The 24,071-nt window shown below is 44.5% G+C and overlaps 1 protein-coding gene across 1 annotated transcript in view; it reads left to right on the top strand.

The window, feature by feature from the left end:
• Nucleotides 1-24,071, top strand: part of LOC126153633 (uncharacterized) — a 558,426-nt gene that overhangs the window by 522,632 nt on the left and 11,723 nt on the right. The window contains exons 16-18 of the mRNA XM_049916084.1: nucleotides 7,226-7,357; nucleotides 10,079-10,190; nucleotides 15,357-17,235. Of these exons, the coding sequence (XP_049772041.1) occupies nucleotides 7,226-7,357; nucleotides 10,079-10,190; nucleotides 15,357-17,235 (2,123 nt within the window). The remainder of the gene's footprint in view (nucleotides 1-7,225; nucleotides 7,358-10,078; nucleotides 10,191-15,356; nucleotides 17,236-24,071) is intronic.

The following is a 24,071-nucleotide window of genomic DNA, read 5'->3' as shown; positions in this document are numbered from 1 at the left end:
AGAAACGTTCTCATCCAGTTACCCGTCAGCTGTTCGATTCTCTCCGAAATACCGTCCGCCTCGTAGATCGTAAAAGTTACTGCGCCAGCAGGCCCCTGGTTGCAGGCCGCAGGCTGGTGACTTTTGCTCCCCTATCACCCTTCGCTTTCCTACACTGTCCAACGTATCTGCAAGTAACGGAGTACCACTGGCAGCCATGTAACACAGAGAAAAGCGATGGTCATAAAAGGACCGAAACCGACGGGCACCGGGGACGTGTTTTACGACGTGTCAAAGACCATCCATTTCAAACTCGATGAGAATGGGTGCTGTCGGTGAAAGCAGGCCCATATCAGTCAGCTTCCGAGCGAACATTTCAGAGGGAACTATAGGCAATAGACATTTGGTGTAGAATCATTCGCTACGGTCGCAGGTTCGAATCCTGCCTCGGGCATGGATGTGTGTGATGTCCTTAGGTTAGTTGGGTTTAATTAGTTCTAAGTGACTGATGACCTCAGAAGTTAAGTCGCGTAGTGTTCAGAGCCATTTGAACTTTTTTGTAGAATCATTCGGAGATGGCCGTTGCTCCCTGCGGCACATAATGTGGCACAACTTCAGTGAAAAAAAGAACACAGAAATTGCACGGTAGCTCACTGAATTCTTATAATGTGGGCCGACGAGATGCGATTTTGGCGCTTTTCAAATGATGCATGACTTCCAGTACACTGAATGCCCAATGAGGCGCTTAACCCGCAATGAGTGGTAACAAATCTAGCAGCTAGCCAATGTATTGCTTCAATCATCATCATCATCATCATCATTTAAGACTGATTATGCCTTTCAGCGTTCAGTCTGGAGCATAGCCCCCCTTATACAGTTCCTCCATGATCCCCTATTCAGTGCTAACATTGGTGCCTCTTCTGATGTTAAACCTATTACTTCAAAATCATTCTTAACCGAATCCAGGTACCTCCTCCTCGGTCTGCCCCGACTCCTCCTACCCTCTACTGCTGAATCCATGAGTCTCTTGGGTAACCTTGCTTCTCCCATGCGTGTAACATGACCCCACCATCTAAGCCTGTTCGCCCTGACTGCTACATCTATAGAGTTCATTCCCAGTTTTTCTTTGATTTCCTCATTGTGGACACCCTCCTGCCATTGTTCCCATCTACTAGTACCTGCAATCATCCTAGCTACTTTCATATCCGTAACCTCAACCTTGTTGATAAGGTAACCTGAATCCACCCAGCTTTCGCTCCCATACAACAAAGTTGGTCGAAAGATTGAACGGTGCACAGATAACTTAGTCTTGGTACTGACTTCTTTCTTGCAGAAGAGAGTAGATCGTAGCTGAGAGCTCACTGCATTAGCTTTGCTACACCTCGCTTCCAGTTCTTTCACCATGTTGCCATCCTGTGAGAATATGCATCCTAAGTACTTGAAACCGTCCACCTGTTCTAACTTTGTTCCCCCTATTTGGCACTCAATCCGTTTATATTTCTTTCCTACTGACATTACTTTCGTTTTGGCGATGCTAATCTTCATACCATAGTCCTTACAGTTTTGATCTAGCTCTGAAATATTACTTTGCAAACTTTCAATTGAATCTGCCATCACAACTAAGTCATCCGCATATGCAAGACTGCTTATTTTGTGTTCACATATCTTAATCTCACCCAGCCAGTCTATTGTTTTCAACATATGATCCATAAATAATATGAACAACAGTGGAGACAGGTTGCAGCCTTGTCTTACCCCTGAAACTACTCTGAACCATGAACTCAATTTACCGTCAACTCTAACTGCTGCCTGACTATCCATGTAAAGACCTTTAATTGCTTGCAAAAGTTTGCCTCCTATTCCATAATCTTGTAGAACAGACAATAGCTTCCTCCTAGGAACCCGGTCATATGCCTTTTCTAGATCTATAAAGCATAGATACAATTCCCTGTTCCACTCATAACACTTCTCCATTATTTGCCGTAAGCTAAAGATCTGGTCCTGACAACCTCTAAGAGGCCTAAACCCGCACTGATTTTCATCCAATTGGTCCTTAACTAATACTCGCACTTTCCTTTCAACAATACCTGCGAAGATTTTACCCACAACGCTGATTAAAGAGATACCTCTGTAGTTGTTACAATCTTTTCTGTTTCCATGTTTAAAGATTGGTGTGATTACTGCTTTTGTCCAGTCTGATGGAACCTGTCCCGACTCCCAGGCCATTTCAATTATCCTGTGTAGCCATTTAAGACCTGACATTCCACTGTATTTGATGAGTTCCGACTTAATTTCATCCACCCCAGCCGCTTTATTGCACTGCAATCTATTGACCATTTTTTCCACTTCCTCAAATGTGATCCTATTTCCATCATCATTCCTATCCCATTCTACCTCGAAATCTGAAACATTACTGACCGCATTTACACCTACATTGAGCAACTCTTCAAAATATTCCCTCCATCTGCCCAAGGCATCCACAGGATTCACCAGCAGTTTTCCTGACCTGTCCAAAATACTTGTCATTTCCTTCTTACCTCATTTTCGAAGACTGCTAATTATTGCTTCAATGTCTTTCTTTAATGCAACCTGGTGGGGATCCCAAACACTCGAGAAATACTCAAGAATGAGTCGCAGTAGTGCTCTATACGCGTCTCAAAAACGTTACGCCTAGGTAATCAATCGACATAACAGTGTGTAGCAGCACGCAACAAATACTGTATTCGAAAATTACAGGATTGCTTTTCCTACTCATCTGCATAAACTTATGTTTTCCTAAGTTTAGAGCATGCTTCCAATCATAACACCAAATAGCAATTGTGTCTGAAGTCATCCTCTATCCTCCTACAGTGACTCAACGACAACACTCTTCTGTACACTGCAGCGTCATCAGCAGACAGTCGCAGATTGCTGCTGACCCTATCCGTCTGATGATTTATGTGCACAGAGAACAAGAGCGGCCCTAGGACACTCGCCGTCGAGGACAAATTATTGGGTTCTATTACTCCAGAAGCTTTCCAGCCACTCAGAGATCGGGGAGGGGGAACTACTCCATACGCTCGAACATTTATCATCAGTGAAAATGTATCCAACTATCTGGGTACCATACTGAAAAAATGGGAGTATTTCACTCAAAGGAAATACTGGGGAAAGTACCCGTGTTTTATCAACTAACATATGCCCATCTTGTTACTCATAACGATTATCATATAATCAAACGAAGATAGGGAAGAAATCGACCTTGCGCTATTCAGAGAAACCATGCAGGCACTCGTCTAATAGATTCAGGTGAGCCATGGAAAACCTAAATTTGGATGGCAGTATGGAGGGTTAAACTGAGGTCTTCCTGAATGTGAAACAACTGCGTTACCCATTGGGTTGTAGATTTGACATTATTTCTTTGAGGGACGTTCAGTAACACAATGCATTTTTTTCCGAAAGCAAATTGGTTTTATTCAGAATTCCAGTACACTATATTATCCCCCACTCTTTTGCCACACCCTAGTTTTCGGCATAACCTCTGCTCAGTGCGACGTCATTACGCTATCTCACTGGGAGGGCCTTTGCGTCCACATGGCACGACTCTACTGGCCGACGTTGGAGTCAACGTCTTGCTGCAGCAATAACCTCCCCATCAACGACGTACTGCTTCGTTGTGACAAACAAATGGAAGTTTAATGTTAGGCAGCGAGGAAAGGGACACAGCTTTGAGTACCCTAAGAGGTGGAAGAGTGTTTCAGGAGTACCAACAGAAACGTCCAATTGAGCAGCGAGGTGTTTCATTGTGAACCGTCGATGACCTCGAATGAGAGTGTCGGCACGTTCCAACATTGCAGGAATCGCAACTGTGTGCGGCCAACCGGCACGTGGGAGATCGGACAGGTTTGTCCGACCTTGTTGCTTTTGTTCACTGCCAGGCTGTAAGAGGTACATGAATAAGGAATTTATTGCTAGCGCACTCGAGCAGATGTAACTTCGATGGAATGCTCACGCGCTGCCTGCGATATGTAAGCTACAATAGAATCGCTGACCAGAGAGCAGTGTCGGCAGCAGCAGTAGGAGTAGTAGCTGGCAGTCGGTTCAAAAATGGTTCAAATGGCTCTGAGCACTATGGGACTTAACATCTGAGGTCATCAGTCCCCTAGAACTTAGAACTACTTAAACCTAACTAACATAAGGACATCACACACATCCATGCCCGAGGCAGGATTCGAACCTGCGGCCGTAGCGGTCGCGCGGTTCCAGACTGAAGCGCCTAGAACCGCTCGGCCACTGGCAGTCGGGCCATTTGTGGAGAGTGATGTAGTATAAGGTAAAAGCAGCCACGCGCATATGTAATTTGTATCAACTGATTTTGTACTATTGTTATATCGAGTCCCATGTAAATGTATTTAAAAATCTTTTAATAATAATCATTCTTATAAAGATAACTTTTGACAATTGGTCATTTGAATTTAAAGATTTTACTAATTTCTCCTATCCATGGTCAACCCTATTATCGTAAAGAAAAATCAGTTGTTTCTTTTTAAACATAACAAATCTAGTGGCCAGCATTGCACTGGGCTGTGCCAGAAAAATGTCTTATAGGAGCAGATATATACGCGTTATCCGAGGACTTCATTGAGGTAAGAATTTTCAGTTTGTTCAGAATGGTCTTTCAGGGCCATGACGCAGCACTGCTGACGTCCAAAATTTACTAGTTTAAATTCGCAGTCAGTTAATTATTGAAATGTTAATTGTGAGCCACAATTTTATTGAGAGCTTAGTCACGTTTTTATTCCGAGGTTATGGAAGTAAACTGTTGGTAGGTTGAAACGACCCCTTAGAAAAATTAATGAATTACTGTGCTAATAAACCTCTTACATTATTTGATTTTCAAACAGCTGAGCAGAAGTGAAGGTACTCAGACATTTCGCTCTTTACCTATTCTGATCAACACTAAACTGTCACACGATATTTTTAGCGCAACGCAATCTGACTTTCAATAATCCCTACAAAAGAATGGCCCTGACTAACAATAACCTATACCTTTCACAAATCACTTACCTCACAAAAATCTTCGTTATTCGAACTACTGCAATACAGCGAGCGCCACTACTGCCAGCTAAATAAAGATTCAAACTACTGAAGGCACTAGCTACTGATAGGCATAGTTAGCAAATGAAAGATTTTGATAGAGAACAAACAATGTATTTACCTTAATAGTGTTCAAAAGTCATAATATATACATCTGTTCATGACATCCAGTCTTACAAATTTACTGTCTCCGATAGACACACGTCCAGATCGTCCGCTCTCAAAATTCCGCCATCTCTCTCCCCACATCCACCACTGCTGGCGGCCCAACTCCAACTGCGCAACGCTACGCGCTGTTAACAGCCAACTGCCCAACACTACAATAGCGACTATTTCAACAATGCCCACCAGCCACAGACTGCGCACAGTAGAGATGGGCAAACTGAAACGCGTAACTGTTTCGAAACAAATGAAACAGTACAATGTAATGTTTCGATACGCTGTTTCGAAACAGTGAAACAGTTTGTGTTTAGTAATCTAATAAACCTACACATTTTATCATCTTGAATGTCTACTGTATAAGTATGTCCATATAAACACAAATGAGGAGCGAGAGCGCTAATCATATTGCAGAAAGTATGAAACTATCACTTAGGCGTATAGGAATTTCGTATTTCCTGCCGCATATGCACTGCTTTCGTGTCGTGTAACTTTCATACTTTTCAATTGGCTGAGGACAGCCATAGCTGAAGACAGAAGAACCACCACGAACGGAACTGGAGGTTGGAGCAAACTGCAGAAACTACGGACGTGCTACTGGGATTCCCACATTCCGTTAGTACGGGTAATATACCCATCCTGCTAATTTCCATGCACACAAAGGGAATCATTGTGGATAATTGACACATTGACTATAGACTCACAGATAATTCTAATAAATAACAAAATATAACAGAAAAAAATTTTGTCTTTCAAGGTGTTTCGAACCGTTACTATAAATTCACCATGCTCCCCAGCCCTTCCCGTTCACCATTACACTATAAGTGATATGTCAAACCGATTGCTTGCAATTATACCTACATCAGATTTATGTATGTGTCTAATAACTGTCACTCTACGCCTTCTTTATTCAAAATGTTGTAGGTTTCCTTCTGTTTCTTAATATGATTACTGTACATGAACAGAGAAGCGTATGTTATAAAAAAAGTGTAATTTAACTGAATGATTTTCACATATTTATTATTTTGAATGTGAATAGTGTGCGTTGTTTTATTGTTTGGTTAGTGTTTATAAAGCAGATGTTACGCAATTACGGAATAGGACAGTCAGCTAGAAACGAAGCTTTATTTTCGGATATCTTAAGCTTCATGCTATTGCCTGTCAAAAAGATTTCGACACTCTTGAAAGTATTTCATGAAGTGGTATGTTGTGTTTCAGTACCTGTGCCGGCCCGAATCTCGTCCGACACAGAGCGGAATGAAACATCACTGTTTCGATACAATTAGTCCGTTCCAAGCACAGGTGGACTGAAACAGTCTTATTTTGAAACAACGATACAGTTTCTGTGTCTGGTTCGAGATCGAATCTGGTCCGGTTATCCGAGACAGGGGCGGAATGAAACACCACTGTTTCGAAACAGTGACCCACAGCCGTTCCGAAACACTGAAACAGTTCCACGTATCGATACACTGTATCGAAACATAGAAACAGTGTCCAAGTCTAGCGCACAGCACAGCCAGTGATTTTCATACAGAGCGCTAGGTGATGTTACTAACATAAAAACCTAAACAGCCTACTTACAAGGTTACAAGGTCTCCGTTGACATTCTGCAAGCGCTTTTACGAATATCTCCGATGCTCTGGTCTTCCGCCAAAAGAAACTCAGTGACAGCTCTCTGCTTGGAACGCACCTGTTTACAGACGCCAGAAGATTACATATAGCGCTGCGACCTGTCGGAACTTCATGAAACTATAGGGGCTGAAGGGGAAATATAGCACGTTGTCTCAAAATAAATTCCACATTTTGTCAGCCGAGACTGGCCAAGAATAAAAATGTGTTGTATTGCTTACCGAACGCCTCTCGCTATCTTGTGTGTAGCTATAGCAACTCGTCTTTTATAGTAATCCCCTTTTACTCAGTACGAGGTCAGGGTTGCTGAAGAGGAATTTTTGCCTATTGTACATTGTGTTTTGACGACACGACTGACATGGCGCGTCGTTTCCTGTTGCAGTCTGAGCAGCTGGCGGCCGCCGTGAGGGAGCGGAGCGGCAGCTCGACCACAGCGACGCGCAGACACCGGCTCGCCAGCGGCCTCACCTGGCTCTCCGCGGACGGCATCTCGCTCTCTGCTGATTCCCTCCAGGTTCGTTTCGTGGCCAAAGCCGCGCCCAGCTAACACCGGCGCGAATTTTCCTAGGTCGTTGTGTTTTTTGCGTCCATTCCACCTCGGTCAGCGGAAGTAAACTCCAGCCAGAATACACTAGGGGCCATTACAGAAGTAATCACCTCGAAAATATCAGGCTGCGTGCGTGGTGACGGTGTTACAATTTCTCTATATATTCAGCCTTCAGTGCGACACTTTTTGGCAACAATGGATAGCGTGGCACAGAGCTTGATTCTAGGAGTCTCCATTTTGGCTGTCCAGGAAACGTTCCGAGTCGAAACTTACATGGTTCTCAATCGGTATCTACCACGCAATGGTTTCCTCATTCGAGGAAAGGCGAAGACTTAACTGGGTGTCATGGTAGAATAATACGGGCTGCGGGACAAAATTTGATAAAACATATGAGTGGCAACATATGTGAGTGTATCGCGTGGAGAATGAGCTGAAGCGAAAACACGCCTGTTGACAGCTTCCCGCGATGCTTCATCTGCACAGCCCCTTTTTACGTCGTCAGATTTCGGTAATGTGCTCCTGTAACGCGTAGTCCCTTACGAGCCTAACCTGTTAGTACCACACCAGAAAACGCTTAGCGTCACCTTGCCTGATGCTGGGTGGCTCCTCGCTTCTTTCAGGAGATGAATCCACATGTTTTTACTGCTTGCTCTGGACCGTTGTCTCGGGATCATACACCACTGGCCATTAAAATTGCTACACCAAGAAGAAATGCAGATGATAAACGGGTATTCAGTGGACAAATATATTATACTAGAACTGACATGTGATTACATTTTCACGCAATTTGGGTACATAGATCCTGAGAAATCAGTACCCAGAACAACCACCTCTGTCCGTAATAACGGCCTTGATACGCCTGGGCATTGAGTCAAACAGAGCTTGGATGGCGTGTACAGGTACAGCTGCCCATGCAGCTTCAACACGATACCACAGTTCATCAAGAGTAGTGACTGGCGTATTGTGGCGAGCCAGTTGCTCGGCCACCATTGACCAGACGTTTTCAATTGGTAAGAGATTTGGAGAACGTGCTGGCCAGGGCAGCAGTCGAACATTTTCTGTATCCAGAAAGGCCCGTACAGGACCTGCAACATGCGGTCGTGCATTATCCTTGTGAAATTTAGGGTTTCGCAGGGATCGAATGACGGGTAGAGCCACGGGTCGTAACACATCCGAAATGTAACGTCCACTGTTCAAAGTGCCGTCAATGCGAACAAGAGGTGACCGAGACGTGTAACCAATGGCACCCCATACCATCACGCCAGGTGATACGCCAGTATGGCGATGACAAATTCACGCTTCCAATGTGCATTCACCGCGATGTCGCCAAACACGGATGCGACCATCATGATGCTGTAAACAGAACCTGGATTCGTCCGAAAAATGACGGTTTTGCCATTCGTGCACCCAGGTTCGTCGTTGAGTACACCATCGCAGGCGCTCCTGTCTGTGATGCAGCGTCAAGGGTAACCACAGCCATGGTCTCCGAGCTGGTAGTCCATGCTGCTGCAAACGTCGTCGAACTGTTCGTGCAGATCGTTTTTGTCTTGCAAACGTCCCCATCTGTTGACTCAGAGATCGAGACGTGGCTGCACGATCCGTTAAGCCATGCGGAGATGCCTGTCATCTCGACTGCTAGTGACACGAGGCCGTTGGTATCCAGCATGGCTTTCCGTATTACCCTCCTGAACCCACCGATTCCATATTCTGCTAACAGTCATTGGATCTCGACCAACGCGAGAAGCAATGTCGCGATACGATAAACCGCAATCGCAATAGGCTACAATCCGACCTTTATCAAAGTCGGAAACGTGATGGTACGCATTTCTCCTCCTTACACGAGGCATCACAACAACGTTTCACCAGACAACTGCTGTTTGTGTATGAGAAATCGGTTGGAAACTTTCCTCATGTCAGCACGTTGTAGGTGTTGCCACCGGCGGCCAACCTTGTGTGAATGCTCTGGAAAGCAAATTATTTGCATATCACAGCATCTTCTTCCTGTCGGTTAAATTTCGCGTCTGTAGCATGTCATCTTCGTGGTGTAGCAATTTTAATGGCCAGTAGTGTAGTTATAAACCCAACACTCGCTCATGGAGATCAGGCAGCTAAAGACGGCTAATGGTTTGCCTGCGAAAATTTCCGCTGCTGCCTCAGCTTCTTGGGTTTTTAAAGGGGTGTGAGTAGTCGCGGAAATAAGCGGGCGGCGACTGCTGTAATCTGTCATGTCCTAAGTGTCGTGCCAGATGTCTGAAACTGATCCAGGACTTATTTTCACTTTTTTTTACTCTCGCCGCACTTCGACCACCTTTCCCAGGAGATTCCCAATTCTTCTCTTAGAACTGAGCTCCACTTCTTGTTTTGTCATTCATACTTGATTATCCACACTAAGAGTGTGTGCGTCACTTAGCTACTATGTCTTATGATGAGGACGGATTATTGCAGCGTTTCCCCTTTCAAACTCAAAAATCGGATGATCGCGAGATACACGCCTTTATCAACGAGCTACGCCATTTTGTTGTGGCTTTTCTAGCAGCGTGCTGTTGCTCTTTTCGCGCTCGGATTCCTTTGTGTACCTGGACAGCAAGCATACACCTGCAAAATAACAGAGAATTAATTACGTGACTTTATTTTTCCGAGGTTCTTGCTGCGTTGTGCTACAGTGAGGACTGTTTTCGTTGTTATCAGGACGAGTGCCCGGAAGGACGGCAGGACCTCCGGGAGCTACCGGCGCTGCTCACCAGCAAGGTGCTCGAGCTCAAGCGCGGCCTCAGCTTCCTCTGCGGAACAGACAGATCGGGTGAGTACTAGAACTGCTCATGTTTTTAAAAATATTGCGAATCCGATATATCGATATTTGAAAAGATGTCACTATCAGGTACGGTACCGATATATGGAGAAAAAGTATCGATATACTGGCGGAAAAATATCGACATACCGGTCCATAAAAATATCGGCTTCACATTGTAAATAAACTGCCGGTTTTAGAGCTGTCTGTTTAACCCTGTGGCGCATAGCGTCCACTACAGTGGACAGCTGTTAATGGTCGTTTCTCTGGCATTTTCAATCAGTCCTGAGGCTGCAAATGTACACAGTTCACTGCAGTGGGCACTCCCTACTGGTGTTGTGTCCTGCATACATTTTCAACCTCATGACTGATTGAAAGGCCGCGCGGGATTAGCCGAGCGCTCTGAGGCGCTGCAGTCATGGACTGTGCGGCTGGTCCCGGCGGAGGTTCGAGTGCTCCCTCGGGCATGGGTGTGTTTGTTTGTCCTTAGGAAAATTTAGGTTAAGTAGTGTGTAAGCTTAGGGACTGATGACCTTAGCAGTTAAATCCCATAAGATTTCACACACATTTAAACATAAATTGATTGAAAATGCCAGAGAATTGACCATTACAAGTTGTCCACTGCAGTGAAATTCATGCACCACAGGGTTAAGTGCTGATTTATTATTAGATATTCTGTGCATAAACAAACTAGTAGCCTGCTTATCCCCTTAGGGAAAGGAAAACTATGCACGTTCACGCTTGGCGATAACCACTTTGCTAACAATGGTAATTGCATGTATGTGCCACAATAAAAGGTGTCCGATACGTCCGTCGTACAGTTTCGTCACATATCGGATTTGTCCACAACACTTCTTGTCGACTTCTCTGTTTCTTCATTTCCGCCAACGCCGGCGACCTAGCAGCTGTAGTGTGAAAATTGCGTGCTGTTGGTAGCGCCAAGCGCCGATTGTGTCAGCATTTCTCCTCACTCGTCTCCGCCCACCGCAAAGACCAATCTTGTCATTTAGATTTTCGTTCATAATTTTCAGCAACTGTTTCTGAAGAATGCCGATGTGAAGAAATAGCAATGTACTTAATTATTTTTTAACGCAACAGATGTGCTATTGCTTCACATCGGAAATCTTGTTATTACATTCACATTGCCACCGGCTTCCCCCCCCCCCCCTCCCTCTCCCTCCCCAGTGCAATCAGACTTCCTCTTTTGTGCCACATAGACTTGTTTCACATAGTCAAAGAGAAGTAGTGGGCGTGATGAAAGCTCAAAAAATAGTAAGACACAGAAACCAGGGAAAGAAATATTATGTTCTACTACAATTTCAAAAGAACAACTTCAAAAATGTTCCGAAAAGGTTGAAAAAAAATGTAAAATAAAAATATTGGCACTCGGTATTGTCACTTTGATATCGATATATCGATGTGTGGAAAAATATCGATATACGGATACAGCACTTGTGAGTGCCCCATGCAACTGCAGTCACGTCTCACAAATCAGTACGCAACGAGTGTACACTGTCATGTTCAAGGACATACGGAAGGTCATTGTTCATTCTAAAAATAGACCTACGTTAGTTTTCCAGAAGTAACTACAATCAATCGCCTTTTTTTATTTTTGTTGTTCGGTTTTTATGTTACCATGACCGCGTAAAACTAAACATTAGCTAACTTCTTGCTTGTTGCTGCTGCCGACCTCTAGAACAGGCTAACTTATACACCGTGTACAACCCAGCGTTCTACTGAATCAGTAAAAGTGAAGCGCTTCCTTTCGTCCACATCATAACATTTTCCAAATAATTAACACATATGATCAGATTCCTCTCTTTGATACAGCAAAGCAAATACCTTCACCTTCACCCAGTTACGCCTTCTCTTCTCGTTTCTCAGTCAGCCACTTGCTATCACGCTTCGCTATCCTTCCCAACCTTTCCCAACCGTCCATTGCTGCTAGTGACCTCAGTTTAAAACTACCTGATTGTAGACCGTCTTTATTCTCTTACCTTTTGTGAACTAATACGAGTATAAGCTCTGTTTTTTTCCTACTCTAGTTACTACTGATTTTCACTATTTATGTCAGAGTTACTTCTAAGTGTCGTATCCCATATTAAATGGAACCCTTCTTACAGTACCTGTGTCGTTACGTGAACGTAATTTAGAATATTTAGAATGTCTGATAAGAAGCAAAAGAGGGCCTGATTGTCCTGATCTCGCCAGGATAAATAAATCAATAAATAAATATAATAAAATTAAAAATTAGTATTCCTTTTTATGTCCATTTGCATAGCCCCTTTAACGTATTTAATTTGTTTTAGTATAAGGCTATCACAGAATACAAACTGAAGACTGAGCTCAATACACAGTGTTGTGTAAACGGTACTTCTCATATTACTCTTTTGTGACATTTTAAAAGATTACCAATTACTTTCTTGTCTAGCATATGGAACATGTTGATGCAGGTTCCGCAGTTGTATTGTTGATTTTGATTAAAATGCCAGCACCAGTTGGATCTTCCTTTTAATTTTTTTTTAAAAAAAGGTTCAAAGAACGTACTTAAACTGGAACAAAAAATGTGAAAGAGAAATCCACCTTCGCTCTCACGTAATTTCAGGACACCGTGTCGCTAATATTGTCAATAACCTCACAACGTTGCACAAAATAGAGAAAGTTACAGATATGGACTACTTGGAAGACATTGAAATTTACTACCATGTGAATCACAACAAGAACGATATTCTTAACGAACAAAAAATCCTAAATAACATAGTTTTCCTGGATGTCTTTCATAATGTGTTTGATGTTTTACAACGTAATTAATTTAGGACTGTCACATTTCGTTACATAGTATGGTAAGTCCTCTTACTGTAAATAACGTCTGTTATGTTCAGTTCTCGGGCTGCATAGCGCTTGTTTGTCGTTTTTCTGCTTCCACTTGTTTGCCATCGTTGGTTTTCCATATCGACTCTCTGTTCGTACTGGGGATCTGAGCGTCCTCTGCTTTCTTTCTCTTTTCGAAATAATACTTCTTACACGTCTTTTTCTTACATATCAGTTTCCGTCTTTTAAATGAAATATTGTTCTGTTGTTTATTTTACTTTTAAAGCATTTTATCAACATTCGTTTCATGGTTTACCTCTCACTGCTCACCTCCCTCATGGGCTGTCATTGAAGAATGGGAACGTATACCACAGGGTGACCTCCATAGACAAATACGGAGCATGCGACGTAGGTGTCAGGCAGTGATAAACGCTCACGGAGGGCGTACACGTTACTTAAGCTCTCGAAGTACAATGAAAAGCATCCAGGATGACGGGATGAATGATTGTTTCCACTTTGTTTTCGCCACCTGTCGGACATTTCAATTCTTTTGATGTAAACGACCGAGGATGTAATGATATTTTGTTGTCTAATTAATCTGGGAAAGATAAATATATAATTTGGTAACATGCGCATTCCTCAATTACTGTTCATTGGAGTACGGCAGACGCCTACGGTCATGTTCCCCTGATTGTTTTGAGCAGTGTCTATTTTTTTTCAACTATGGTTTTAGCTTACCTGACTTTCCTTTTCACTAGAGCTAGTATCAGATCTTGATCATTTTGGGGATTTAATATTTTTAGGGTAGCATGTTTCTTTTCTCACCCAACACTTCGTTTTGATATCTTCAACTATTCACGAAATAAAAGATGTGTTACGTCTGACGTGAGACTATACGAGTATGGAGGGTCATGTGGTCAGCACACCACTCTCCCAGTCGTTTTACAGACATTCCAGACCACTGAGCCGCTACTACTCGGTCAAGTAGCTCCTCAATTGGCATCACGCGTCTAAGTCCACCCTGTACCAGTCCTCCCACCAAGGAAAAGTCCTTGGCAATATTGTGAATCAAACCTGGGTCCTCCGCATGGTAGCCATCTATGTTGACTATTCAGCTACGCATGTGGACTAGTATATTTACACATACATTGGATAACATATTGTCACTTCTATATTGAATTTAACCTCTCGCCGTCCGTCTCTTCCTCCTGCCTCTCTCTATCCATTTCCTCTTCCTCCCTATCTCTATTCATCTGTTTCTCCCCCTCTCTTTACGTCTCCTCTTCCAATCTCTCCATCTCTATACCTCTCCTCCTCCTCCTTCTCACTCTATCCATGTCCCTTTCCCCATCTCTCTATCCACCAGCTCCTCCTCGCTCTCTCTGTCCATTGTCCATCTCCTCCTCCCCTTCTCTCTCTGCCGCGCGGGATAGCCGTGCGGTCTAGGGCGCCTTGCCATGGTTTGTGGGGCTCACCCCCCCCCCCCCCCCCCTTGGAGGTTAGAGTCCACCCTCGGGCGTATGTGCGTGTGTTGTCTTTAGTGTAAGTTATTTTACGTTAGATTAAATGTTGTGTAAGCCTAGGGACGGATGACCTCAGCAGTTTGGTCCAATAGGAACTTACCACCATTACCCTCTCTCTCTAATCACCTCGTCGACCCCCTTTCTCTGTCCATATGTGTCGCCCTATTTTAACCCCCACTCCAACCCCCAGCCCCCTCCCACCTCAACGTAAGGTGGTCATCACCTCTTCAGTACTTGTTTCGAGGCAATAAATTTTGTGTGTGCCACATTCAGTTGAAATGGATCTAGTGGTTTTGGAGGAGATATGGAACCTACATACAGACATTATCCATTTTAATGTTATGCAGTGTGTTATTAAAAATTAAGAAATTTAAACTGATTTGTTAATATAATTTATGAAAATCATATGTTTAATAATTTTAAGAACACATCTCTTTCGCCTTTTTAGTCATTGTATTATTTTTCGACTTTATTATTTTTGAACAAGTTTGTCTGAAGAATGGTATGTGGGACTCTAACAGTCCTACAGCCGACCGGGGTGGCCAAGCGGTTCTAGGCGCTACAGTCTGGAGCCGCGCGACCGCTACGGTCGCAGGTTGGAATCCTGCCTCGGGCATGGATGTGTGTGATGTCCTCAGGTTAGTTAGGTTTAAGTAGTTCTAAGTTCTAGGGGACTGATGACCTCAGAAGTGAAGTCTCATAGTGGTCAGAGCCATTTGAACCATTTGAACAGTCCTACACCCCGCCCACCTGGGCCGATAGTAAAGAAATAACAATAAAGAAAAAATAGTATTTCATTGTTTCCCATTAATTTCTATCCACAGAAACGTAATACTGGTTACAGGCGCCGACGCAGTCGAGGAGGCGCGGGCAGCGGTGCTTAGCCGGAGGAACGCGCGCCAGTCTCAGGTACAAGGCGCTGCGAGCAGCGGCTCCGACTCCGACGACGACGACGATGACGATGACGATGACGAAGGCGACGGAAGCGTGCAGCCGGCGCAGCCAGCGGTTGGCGGCGCCCCTGCCGCCTTCTACGAGACGGAGGTCCCTCCGGCGTCCAAGGCGGGCTGCTACCGCCACAAGAAGCTTTTGCGTGCGCGGCGCGTCTCGGACACGCACGTGGGCTATCGAACCACGGAGTCGCCCTCAGCTGGCCACCAGAGGGACACGGACGACTCCGACAACTCCGCGAAAGAGGAAGACCGGAGGAGTGCGCCGAGAAGGAGCCCGCCTAGGTCGCGGTCCAGACTCGCCGACTCCGAGGGCGGCAGTCCGAGGGCAGGTCGCGTGTACGCGCTCGCCGAGAACGGAGCGGGACGATACTCGACGTGCGAAGAGGACACCGAGGAGAGCAGGCAGAGCGAGAAAGACGGCGGTCTACCTGAGCTGAGGCACAGAATCGCGCCTCCAGAGCAACAAGATGCATTTATGGAGGAGCAGGAAGAGGAGGAGGAGCAAGGAGACGAAGAAGAAGCGCCAACGAACGTTTTCGTCAAAACGACTCGGAAGATCTTTTCCCCAGTGCGACGCGACAGCAAAGGAAAGGCGTCGTCGGTCATCGGCTTTGTTGTCGGCGCCAGCGTCAACGGCGCCAGAGGCAATCGTGGCTCGCGACGGGAATCATTGGACTCTGGTGGCCGTGAGAAGAAGGAAGAGAGTGTAGGAGCACCGAATGGAGGTTCTATGCCCGAATCGCCAGCGCGAGTGGCGCGCCACACCAGGTCTCAGTCGGCATCGCCGGCAGTGGTCCGCCGGCCATCCACGGCGTCCAAAGAAGGCAGCTCGAGTGCCGACACCAGCAGCTCAGGCACCACTTCGTGCGACAGCAAAGCTGTCGTCAGTGGCACCGCTCCCACACCTCCGGAGCGACCGTCCGAGGATCTGGAGCCCGAAGAGAATCGCGATGATCCACAGGAGGAGGTTACTGAGACTGTAGTGAAACTCGGTAGAACTAAGGCAACAGAACTGGCGGTTGCAGATCATATTCCTCCTCCAACTGGGCTGCCTCCAGTGTCACATTCTCCCATGTCTAGCAGGCGCGGTGGAAGCGACCAGCCGAGACCACTGGCGAAGGAGACTGCGCCGAGCATCCGCATGATGATCGCCAAGTACAACAAGAACCTAGAAGGTGCGTCAGTGGAAACGTCGTGCACTGGAGGTAGCACGGGCAGTGCCGCCCCAAATGGAACGACGGCGACTGGGGGCTCACCTGTAGCCTGGCGGTCCCCTGCTACCGAACGGAGGGTCCGCCTCCAGATGGAGAAGTACCAAGAGGAGGTGCGACGGGCGCTTGAGAGCGGCGGTGTACCGAACACGGGCACCGGTCGCCACGTGCAGAAGTCCGCCAGTGTCGGCTTCATCCCAGCGTCGCCCGTCAGCAGGAGTGCCGGAGGAAGCCCCCGCAAACCGCCTTCTGGTGCAGCTGCGGCCGTCCAGACCAAGGGCATACTCAAGTCGTCCAGCGCCAGTGCCATCCAGGCGGACCTCTCGCAGAGCACTCGAGTCTCGCCGCAGGAAAAAGCGAACGAGAGCAGCGTTTTACCTCCGCCAGCACTGTTCGAGGACTCGTCGCCGAGGCCTGAGGGGGGTGCCGCCGTCCAGCCCGTGACGCCGCAACCAGCGAGGGCAGCCTCCCATAGCGCATCTGCTTCGCCACTGTCTCTGCTGAGACCGTCAGTATCGCCTGCTACGTCCAACCCTTCGTCACCGGAGTTGGCGCAAAGGTATGCCTTGTTAATTATCATACACTAACAAACTTTTGATTTAAATTTAGAAATATCGTCTTCTTCCTGTTCTCCTTCATGATGGTTTACTTAGTTAGGCATTTATTTCACTTGGGACGATTAGCGCTGCCTTGCATCTAACCAGGAGCCTTAACGAAACCGATTACGGAAGAATAGAAGAGATAAAGAAATTTAGGTGAAACAATAAAAGCAAATGCTTTAGATAAAGAATTAAATTGGCAAGGACAAGGGAAATGGAAATGCTTTTCATTTAATAAAAAACATGTATGACAGAACTCTTCATCGATAAACGCAAAACTCCCACACTACGACAACTTCATTTAGCCCATAATGACTTTATGCTCCGCGCGACTGCTACGGTCGCACGTTCGAATCCTGCCTCGGGCATGGATGTGTGTGATGTCCTTAGGTTAGTTAGGTTTAAGTAGTTCTAAGTTCTAGGGGACTGATGACCACAGATGTTAAGTCCCATAGTGCTCAGAGCCATTTGAACCATTTGAACTTTATGCTCCAAAATGTCTTTAGGTTGGTTGGTTGTTTCGGGGAAGGAGACCAGACAGCGAGGTCATCGGTCTCATCGGATTAGGGAAGGACGGGGAAGGAAGTCGGCCGTGCCCTTTGAAAGGAACCATCCCGGCATTTGCCTGGAGCGATTTAGGGAAACCACAGAAAACCTAGCCGGCCGCGGTGGTCTCGCGGTTCTAGGCGCGCAGTCCGGAACCGCGTGACTGCTACGGTCGCAGGTTCGAATCCTGCCTCGGGCATGGATGTGTGTGATGTCCTTAGGTTAGTTAGGTTTAAGTAGTTCTAAGTTCTAGGGGACTTATGACCTAAGATGTTGAGTCCCATAGTGCTCAGAGCCATTTGAACCATTTTTTTTGAACAGAAAACCTAAATCAGGATGGCCGGACGCGGGATTGAACCGTCGTCCTCCCGAATGCGAGTCCAGTGTCTAACCACTGCGCCACCTCGCTCGGTAAAATGTCTTTAGTTAAATACAACTAAACAATTACGTGAAATAGAAATTAAGGAAAAGAAAATAATCAGGAAGATACTGGAACCAAAATATGACAATATGATTTGGGAATTAAGAAGTAATAAAGAAGTTGATGACATATTGGAATAGATATTAGACACGATGAGGAAGAGGGGATTTTTAGTTTTTAGTCATTAGTCTTCTGACTAGTTTCATGGGGCCCGCCACGAATTCCTCTCCTGTGCCAACCTTTTCATCTCAGAGTAGCACTTGCAGCCTACATTCTTGGTTATTTGCTGGATGTACCTCAATATCTCTCTTACTCTACAGTTTTTACTCTCCAGAGCTCTCTCCAGTACGACGGTAGTTATTCCTTGATGTCTTAACAGATGTTCTATAATCCTGTCCCTTCTTGACGGTGTTTTCCACATATTCCTGTCCCCTCCGACTCTGCAGAGGACCTCCTCATTCCTTACCTTATAAGTAAACCTAATTTTCAACATTCTTCTGTAGCACCACATCTCTTCTGTTCCAGTTTTCCTACAGTCCATGCCTCACTGTCATATTGTATTCTATGGACGCCTAAAATAGGCAAGATGGAAAAAAAACATAATTTTTAACTTTTTTTACAGAAATCAGTGATGTGGATCGAAGAAGTTAAAGCACACCTAGGGAAATGGAAATAAGAAAGGAAGAAATAGGATAAAGAGTAAAGTTCAGAGCAAAAGCAAATACCTTCAAGGGCTTGCAGGAGAAAACAAAGAAAAAGATAGGTGCAATATAGACAGATGAAAAAAATAATGAAAAGCTACTGGAAAGAAAGAAAGGTGAAGAGAAACAAGACATAAGATATTTCATCTGGTCCTTAGAAGGCCAAACTAATAAAAAAATTACAATATCAATGATAATAATAATGGTAATGAAAATAGGTGTGGTAATTATAGGGAATTCAGAAATCTTATTCTTCTTCTTTTTCCTGGCCTTATCCTTTATCTTCGCGAAATCAGTTTTCGAAAATCATGTTGGGGTGGTTGGACATGGATAGCAGCTCCGTATTCATTTATTCGGTTGTAAGAAACGACCAGAAAACCGCATCCATTCTGACCGGCATGCTGGCCCTCATCGTTAATCCGCCAAAAGATTCGATCCGGGGTCCCCGCGTCTCCTACCGAATCCCGAAAGCCACGTGCTACAGCGCGCGGGTCATGGTATTTCAGAATTATCAGTCATGTATCAATTGGGTCAAGTGTAATTTTCTGACATATTAAAACCGGGACTCGAATCTTGGACCTTAGCCTTTCGCGGTTAAGTGTCTTACCGACCGAGTTACCCAAGCACAAACCACGACCTGTTCTCACAGCTCTACTTTCGCCAGTATCCCATCTCCTACTTTCTGAACTTCACATAAGTCCACTTGCATACCTTGCTGGACTAGCTCTCCTTTCTTCCAGGACTGCTAGGCCCGTAAGGTATGCAGGAGTTTGGAAGGTAGGAGATGATTTACTGGCGGAAGCAGAGCTGTGAGGACAGACCACGATTCGTGCTTGGATAGCTCGGTAGGTAAGACACTTAGTCGCGAAAGGCACAAGTCCCAGGTTCGAGTCCCAGTTCAGCAAACAGTTTTAATCTGACAGAGAGTTTCAAATTAGCGCACACTCTTGCAGATTGAAAATTCATATTAGATTTTGTAAAGTTATTTTTTCATTGCGATCCTATAGAATGTGACTACACTAATATGAATGCATGGCAGCAGTGCAGAAGAAATAAATGTAGAGAAGAATTTTATCGACTCATGAAAGAGCGTGAAATAATAAAGTTTCCAGATGATATTGAAGAAATGTAACAGGTAGGGATGAGAATAGTTTTGATAATATTGGCAGTATGACAGAAATAGTGGATCGCTGGTGGACTGGAGGAAGACAGTTGGGATATGCCAAGAGGAAAGCTAAAAGGAAAAGATATGTTGTTGTTGTTGAGGTCTTCAGTCCTGAGACTGGTTTGATGCAGCTCTCCATGCTACTCTATCCTGTGCAAGCTTCTTCATCTCCCAATACGTACTGCAGCCTACATCCTTCTGAATCTGTTTAGTGTATTCATCTCTTGGTCTCCCTCTACGATTTTTACCCTCCACGCTGCCCTCCAATACTAAATTGGTGATCCCTTGATGCCTCAGAACATGTCCTACCAACCAATCCCTTCTTCTTGTCAAGTAGTGCCACAAACTCCTCTTCTCCCCAATCCTATTCAATACTTCCTCATTATTATTTTTATGCTTATCCATTACGGATATTTTAGAACTGTGACTGTATATTAATGTAAATAAGTTATACACAACTGCAGCCAGTCACGTTTTTCAATAATAATGCTTTATTACATTAACCGGTTTTCGAACCTTTTCAGGTTCATCTTCAGATGTTGTAAAGCGCATGCTGGATGCTGGTAAAGTGTCACTGTTAAAGTGTGAACTAATATAGTTCGTGTGAAAGTGTTCAGGACACCAAAATGGAGGCAGACAGATACGAAAAAAGCCGCCTATACTGTCACAAACCAGCACCCAGCATTATGCTACTACCAGTAATGATGTAACTTCCCGGATCCTCCCGAAATCATCTGAAGATGAACCTGAAAGGGTTCGAAAACCGGTTAATGTAATAAAGCATTATTATTGAAAAAAGTGACTGGTTGCAGTTGTGTATAACTTATTTAATTCCTTATTAGTTACGTGATCTACCCATCTAACCTTCAGCATTCTCCTGTATCACCACATTTCAAAGGCTTCTATTCTCTTCTTGTCCAAACTATTTATCGTCCATGTTTCACTTCCATACATGGCTACACTCCATACAAATACTTTCATAAATGACTTCCTGACATTTAAATCTATACTCGATGTTAACAAATTCCTCTTCTTCAGAAACGCTTTTCTTGCCATTGCCAGTCTACATTTTATATCCTCTCTACTTCTACCATCATCAGTTACTTTGCTCCCCAAATAGCAAAACTCCTTTACTACTTTAAGTGTCTCATTTCCTAATCTAATTCCCTAGGCATCGCCCGACTTAATTCGACTACATTCCATTATCCTCGTTTTGCTTTTATTGATGTTCATCTTATATCCTCCCTTCAAGATACTGTCCATTCCGCTCAACTGCTCTTTCAAGTCCATTGCTGTCTCTGACAGAATTACAATGTCATCGGCGAACCTCAAAGTTTTTATTTCTTCTCCATGGATTTTAATACCTACTCCGAACTTTTCTTTTGTTTCCTTTACTGCTTGCTCAATATACAGATTGAATAATACCGGGGAGTGGCTACAACCCTGTCGCACTCCCTTCCCAACCACTGCTTCCCTTTCATGTCCCTCGACTCTTATAACTGCTATCTGGTTTCTGTACGAATTGTAAACAGCCTTTGCTCCCTGTATTTTACCCCTGCCACTTTCAGAATTTGAAAGAGAGTATTCCACTCAACATTGTCAAAAGCTTTCTCTAAGTCTACAAATGCTAGAAACTTAGGTTTGCCTTTTCTTAATCTAGCTTCTAAGATAAGTCGTAGGGTCAGTATTGCCTCACGTGTTCCCATATTTCTACGGAATCCCAACTGATCTTCCCCGAGGTTTGCTTCTACCAGATTTTCCATTCGTCTGTACAGAATTCGCGTTAGTATTTTGCAGCCGTGACTTATTAAACTGATAGTTCGGTAATTTTCACATCTGTCAACGCCTGCTTTCTTTGGGATTGGAATTATTATATTCTTCTTGAATTCTGAGGGTACTTCGCCTGTCTCATACATTTTGCTCACCAGATGGTAAAGAGTTTTGTCAGGACTGGCTCTCCCAAGGCCGTCAGTAGTTCTAATGGAATGTTGTCTACTCCCGGGGCCTTCTTTCGACTTAGGGCTTTCAGTGCTCTATCAAATTCTTCACGCAGTATCATATCTCCCATTTATCTTCATCTACATCCTCTTTCATTTCCATGATATTGTCCTCAAGACCATCGCCCTTGTATAGTCCCTCTATATACTCCTTCCACCTTTCTGCTTTCCCTTCTTTGCTTAGAACTGGGTTTTCCATCTGAGCCCTTGATATTCATACAAGTGGTTCTCTTTTCTCCAAAGGTCTTTTCCTGTAGGCAGTATCTATCTTACCCCTAGTGAGATAAGCCTCTACATCCTTACATTTGTCCTCTAGCCATGCCTGCTTAGCCATTTTGCACTTCCTGTCGATCTCATTTTTCAGACGTTTGTATTCCTTTTTGCCTGCTTCACTTACTGCATTTTTATATTTTCTCCTTTCATCAATTAAATTCAGTATGTCTTCTGTCACCCAAGGATTTCTACTAGCCCTCGTCTTTTTACCTACTTGATCCTCTGCTGCTTTCACCACTTCATCCCTCAAAGCTACCCATTCTTCTTCTACTGTATTTCTTTCCCCCATTCTTGTCAATTGTTCCTTTATGCTCTTCCTGAAACTCTCTACAACCTCTGGTTCTTTCAGTTTATCCAGGTCCCATCTCCTTAAATTCCCAACTTTTTGCAGTTTCTTCAGTTTTAACCTACAGCTCATAACCAACAGATTGTGGTCAGAGTCCACATTTGCCCCTGGAAATGTCTTACAATTTAAAACCTGGTTCCTAAATCTCTGTCTTACGCCAGTTTTCTTTCTCCTGATAACGACGTCCTCCTGAGTTGCTCCCGCCCGGAGATCCGAATGGGGGACTATTTTACCTCCGGAATATCTATCTGAAACCTGTCAGTATATCCAGGCTTCTTCTATGTATACAACCTCCTTTTATGATTCTTGAACCAAGTGTTAGCTATGATTAAGTTGTGCTCTGTGCAAAATTCTACCAGGCGGCTTCCTCTTTCATTTCTTAGCCCCAATCCATATTCACCTACTACGTTTCCTTCTCTCCCTTTTCCTACTACCGAATTCCAGTCACCCATAACTATTAAATTTTCATCTCCCTTCACTATCTGAGTAATTTCTTTTATTTCATCATACATTTCTTCAATTTCTTCGTCATCTGCAGAGCTAGTTGGCATATAAACTTGTATTTTGTATTTATAACCCTGTATTCACCTGACCAAAAGTCTTGTTCCTCCTGCCACCGAACTTCGCCAATGCCCACTATATCTAACTTTAACCTATCCATTTCCCTTTTTAAATTTTCTAATCTACCTGCCCGATTAAGGGATCTGACATTCCACGCTTCGATCCGTAGTACGCCAGTTTTCTTTCTCCTGATAACGACGTCCTCCTGAGTAGCTCCCGCCTGGAGATCCGAATGGGGGACTATTTTACCTCCGGAATATTTTATCCAAGAGGACGCCATCATCATTTATCCATACAGTAAAGCTGCATGCCCTCGGGAAAAATTACGGCCGTAGTTTCCCCTTGCTTTCAGCCGTTCGCAGTACCAGCACAGCAGGGCCGTTTTGGTTAATGTTACAAGGCCAGATCAGTCAATCATCCAGACTGTTGCCCCTGCAACTACTGAAAAGGCTGCTGCCCCTCTTCAGGAACCATACGTTGTCTGGCCTCTCAACAGATACCCCTCCGTTGTGGTTGCACCTACGGTACGGCTATCTGTGTCGCTGAAAGATAATGGTAATAATAATAATGATAATAACAATCTCCCCTTGAATCCTGTCTGGTTTCAATAAGGCGGAGGTTACTGGATAGGTTATTCTAGAATAATATGTCCAAGATGGAGAAGGAGATGGAACAAGATTTAGTGCTATAAATGTATATAGCCAAGATGCTGCACACATATGATCTTTTATTGTAGTTAGGAGATAGGCATTTGAAATTCGAGGAGGAGTACTGAATAGAACAGTG

Source organism: Schistocerca cancellata, chromosome 2 (assembly GCF_023864275.1).
Source record: "Schistocerca cancellata isolate TAMUIC-IGC-003103 chromosome 2, iqSchCanc2.1, whole genome shotgun sequence".
Lineage (NCBI taxonomy): Eukaryota > Metazoa > Arthropoda > Insecta > Orthoptera > Acrididae > Schistocerca > Schistocerca cancellata.
The sequence above is the reverse complement of the archived record's forward strand: the minus strand, read 5'-3'. Positions and strand labels throughout refer to the sequence as shown.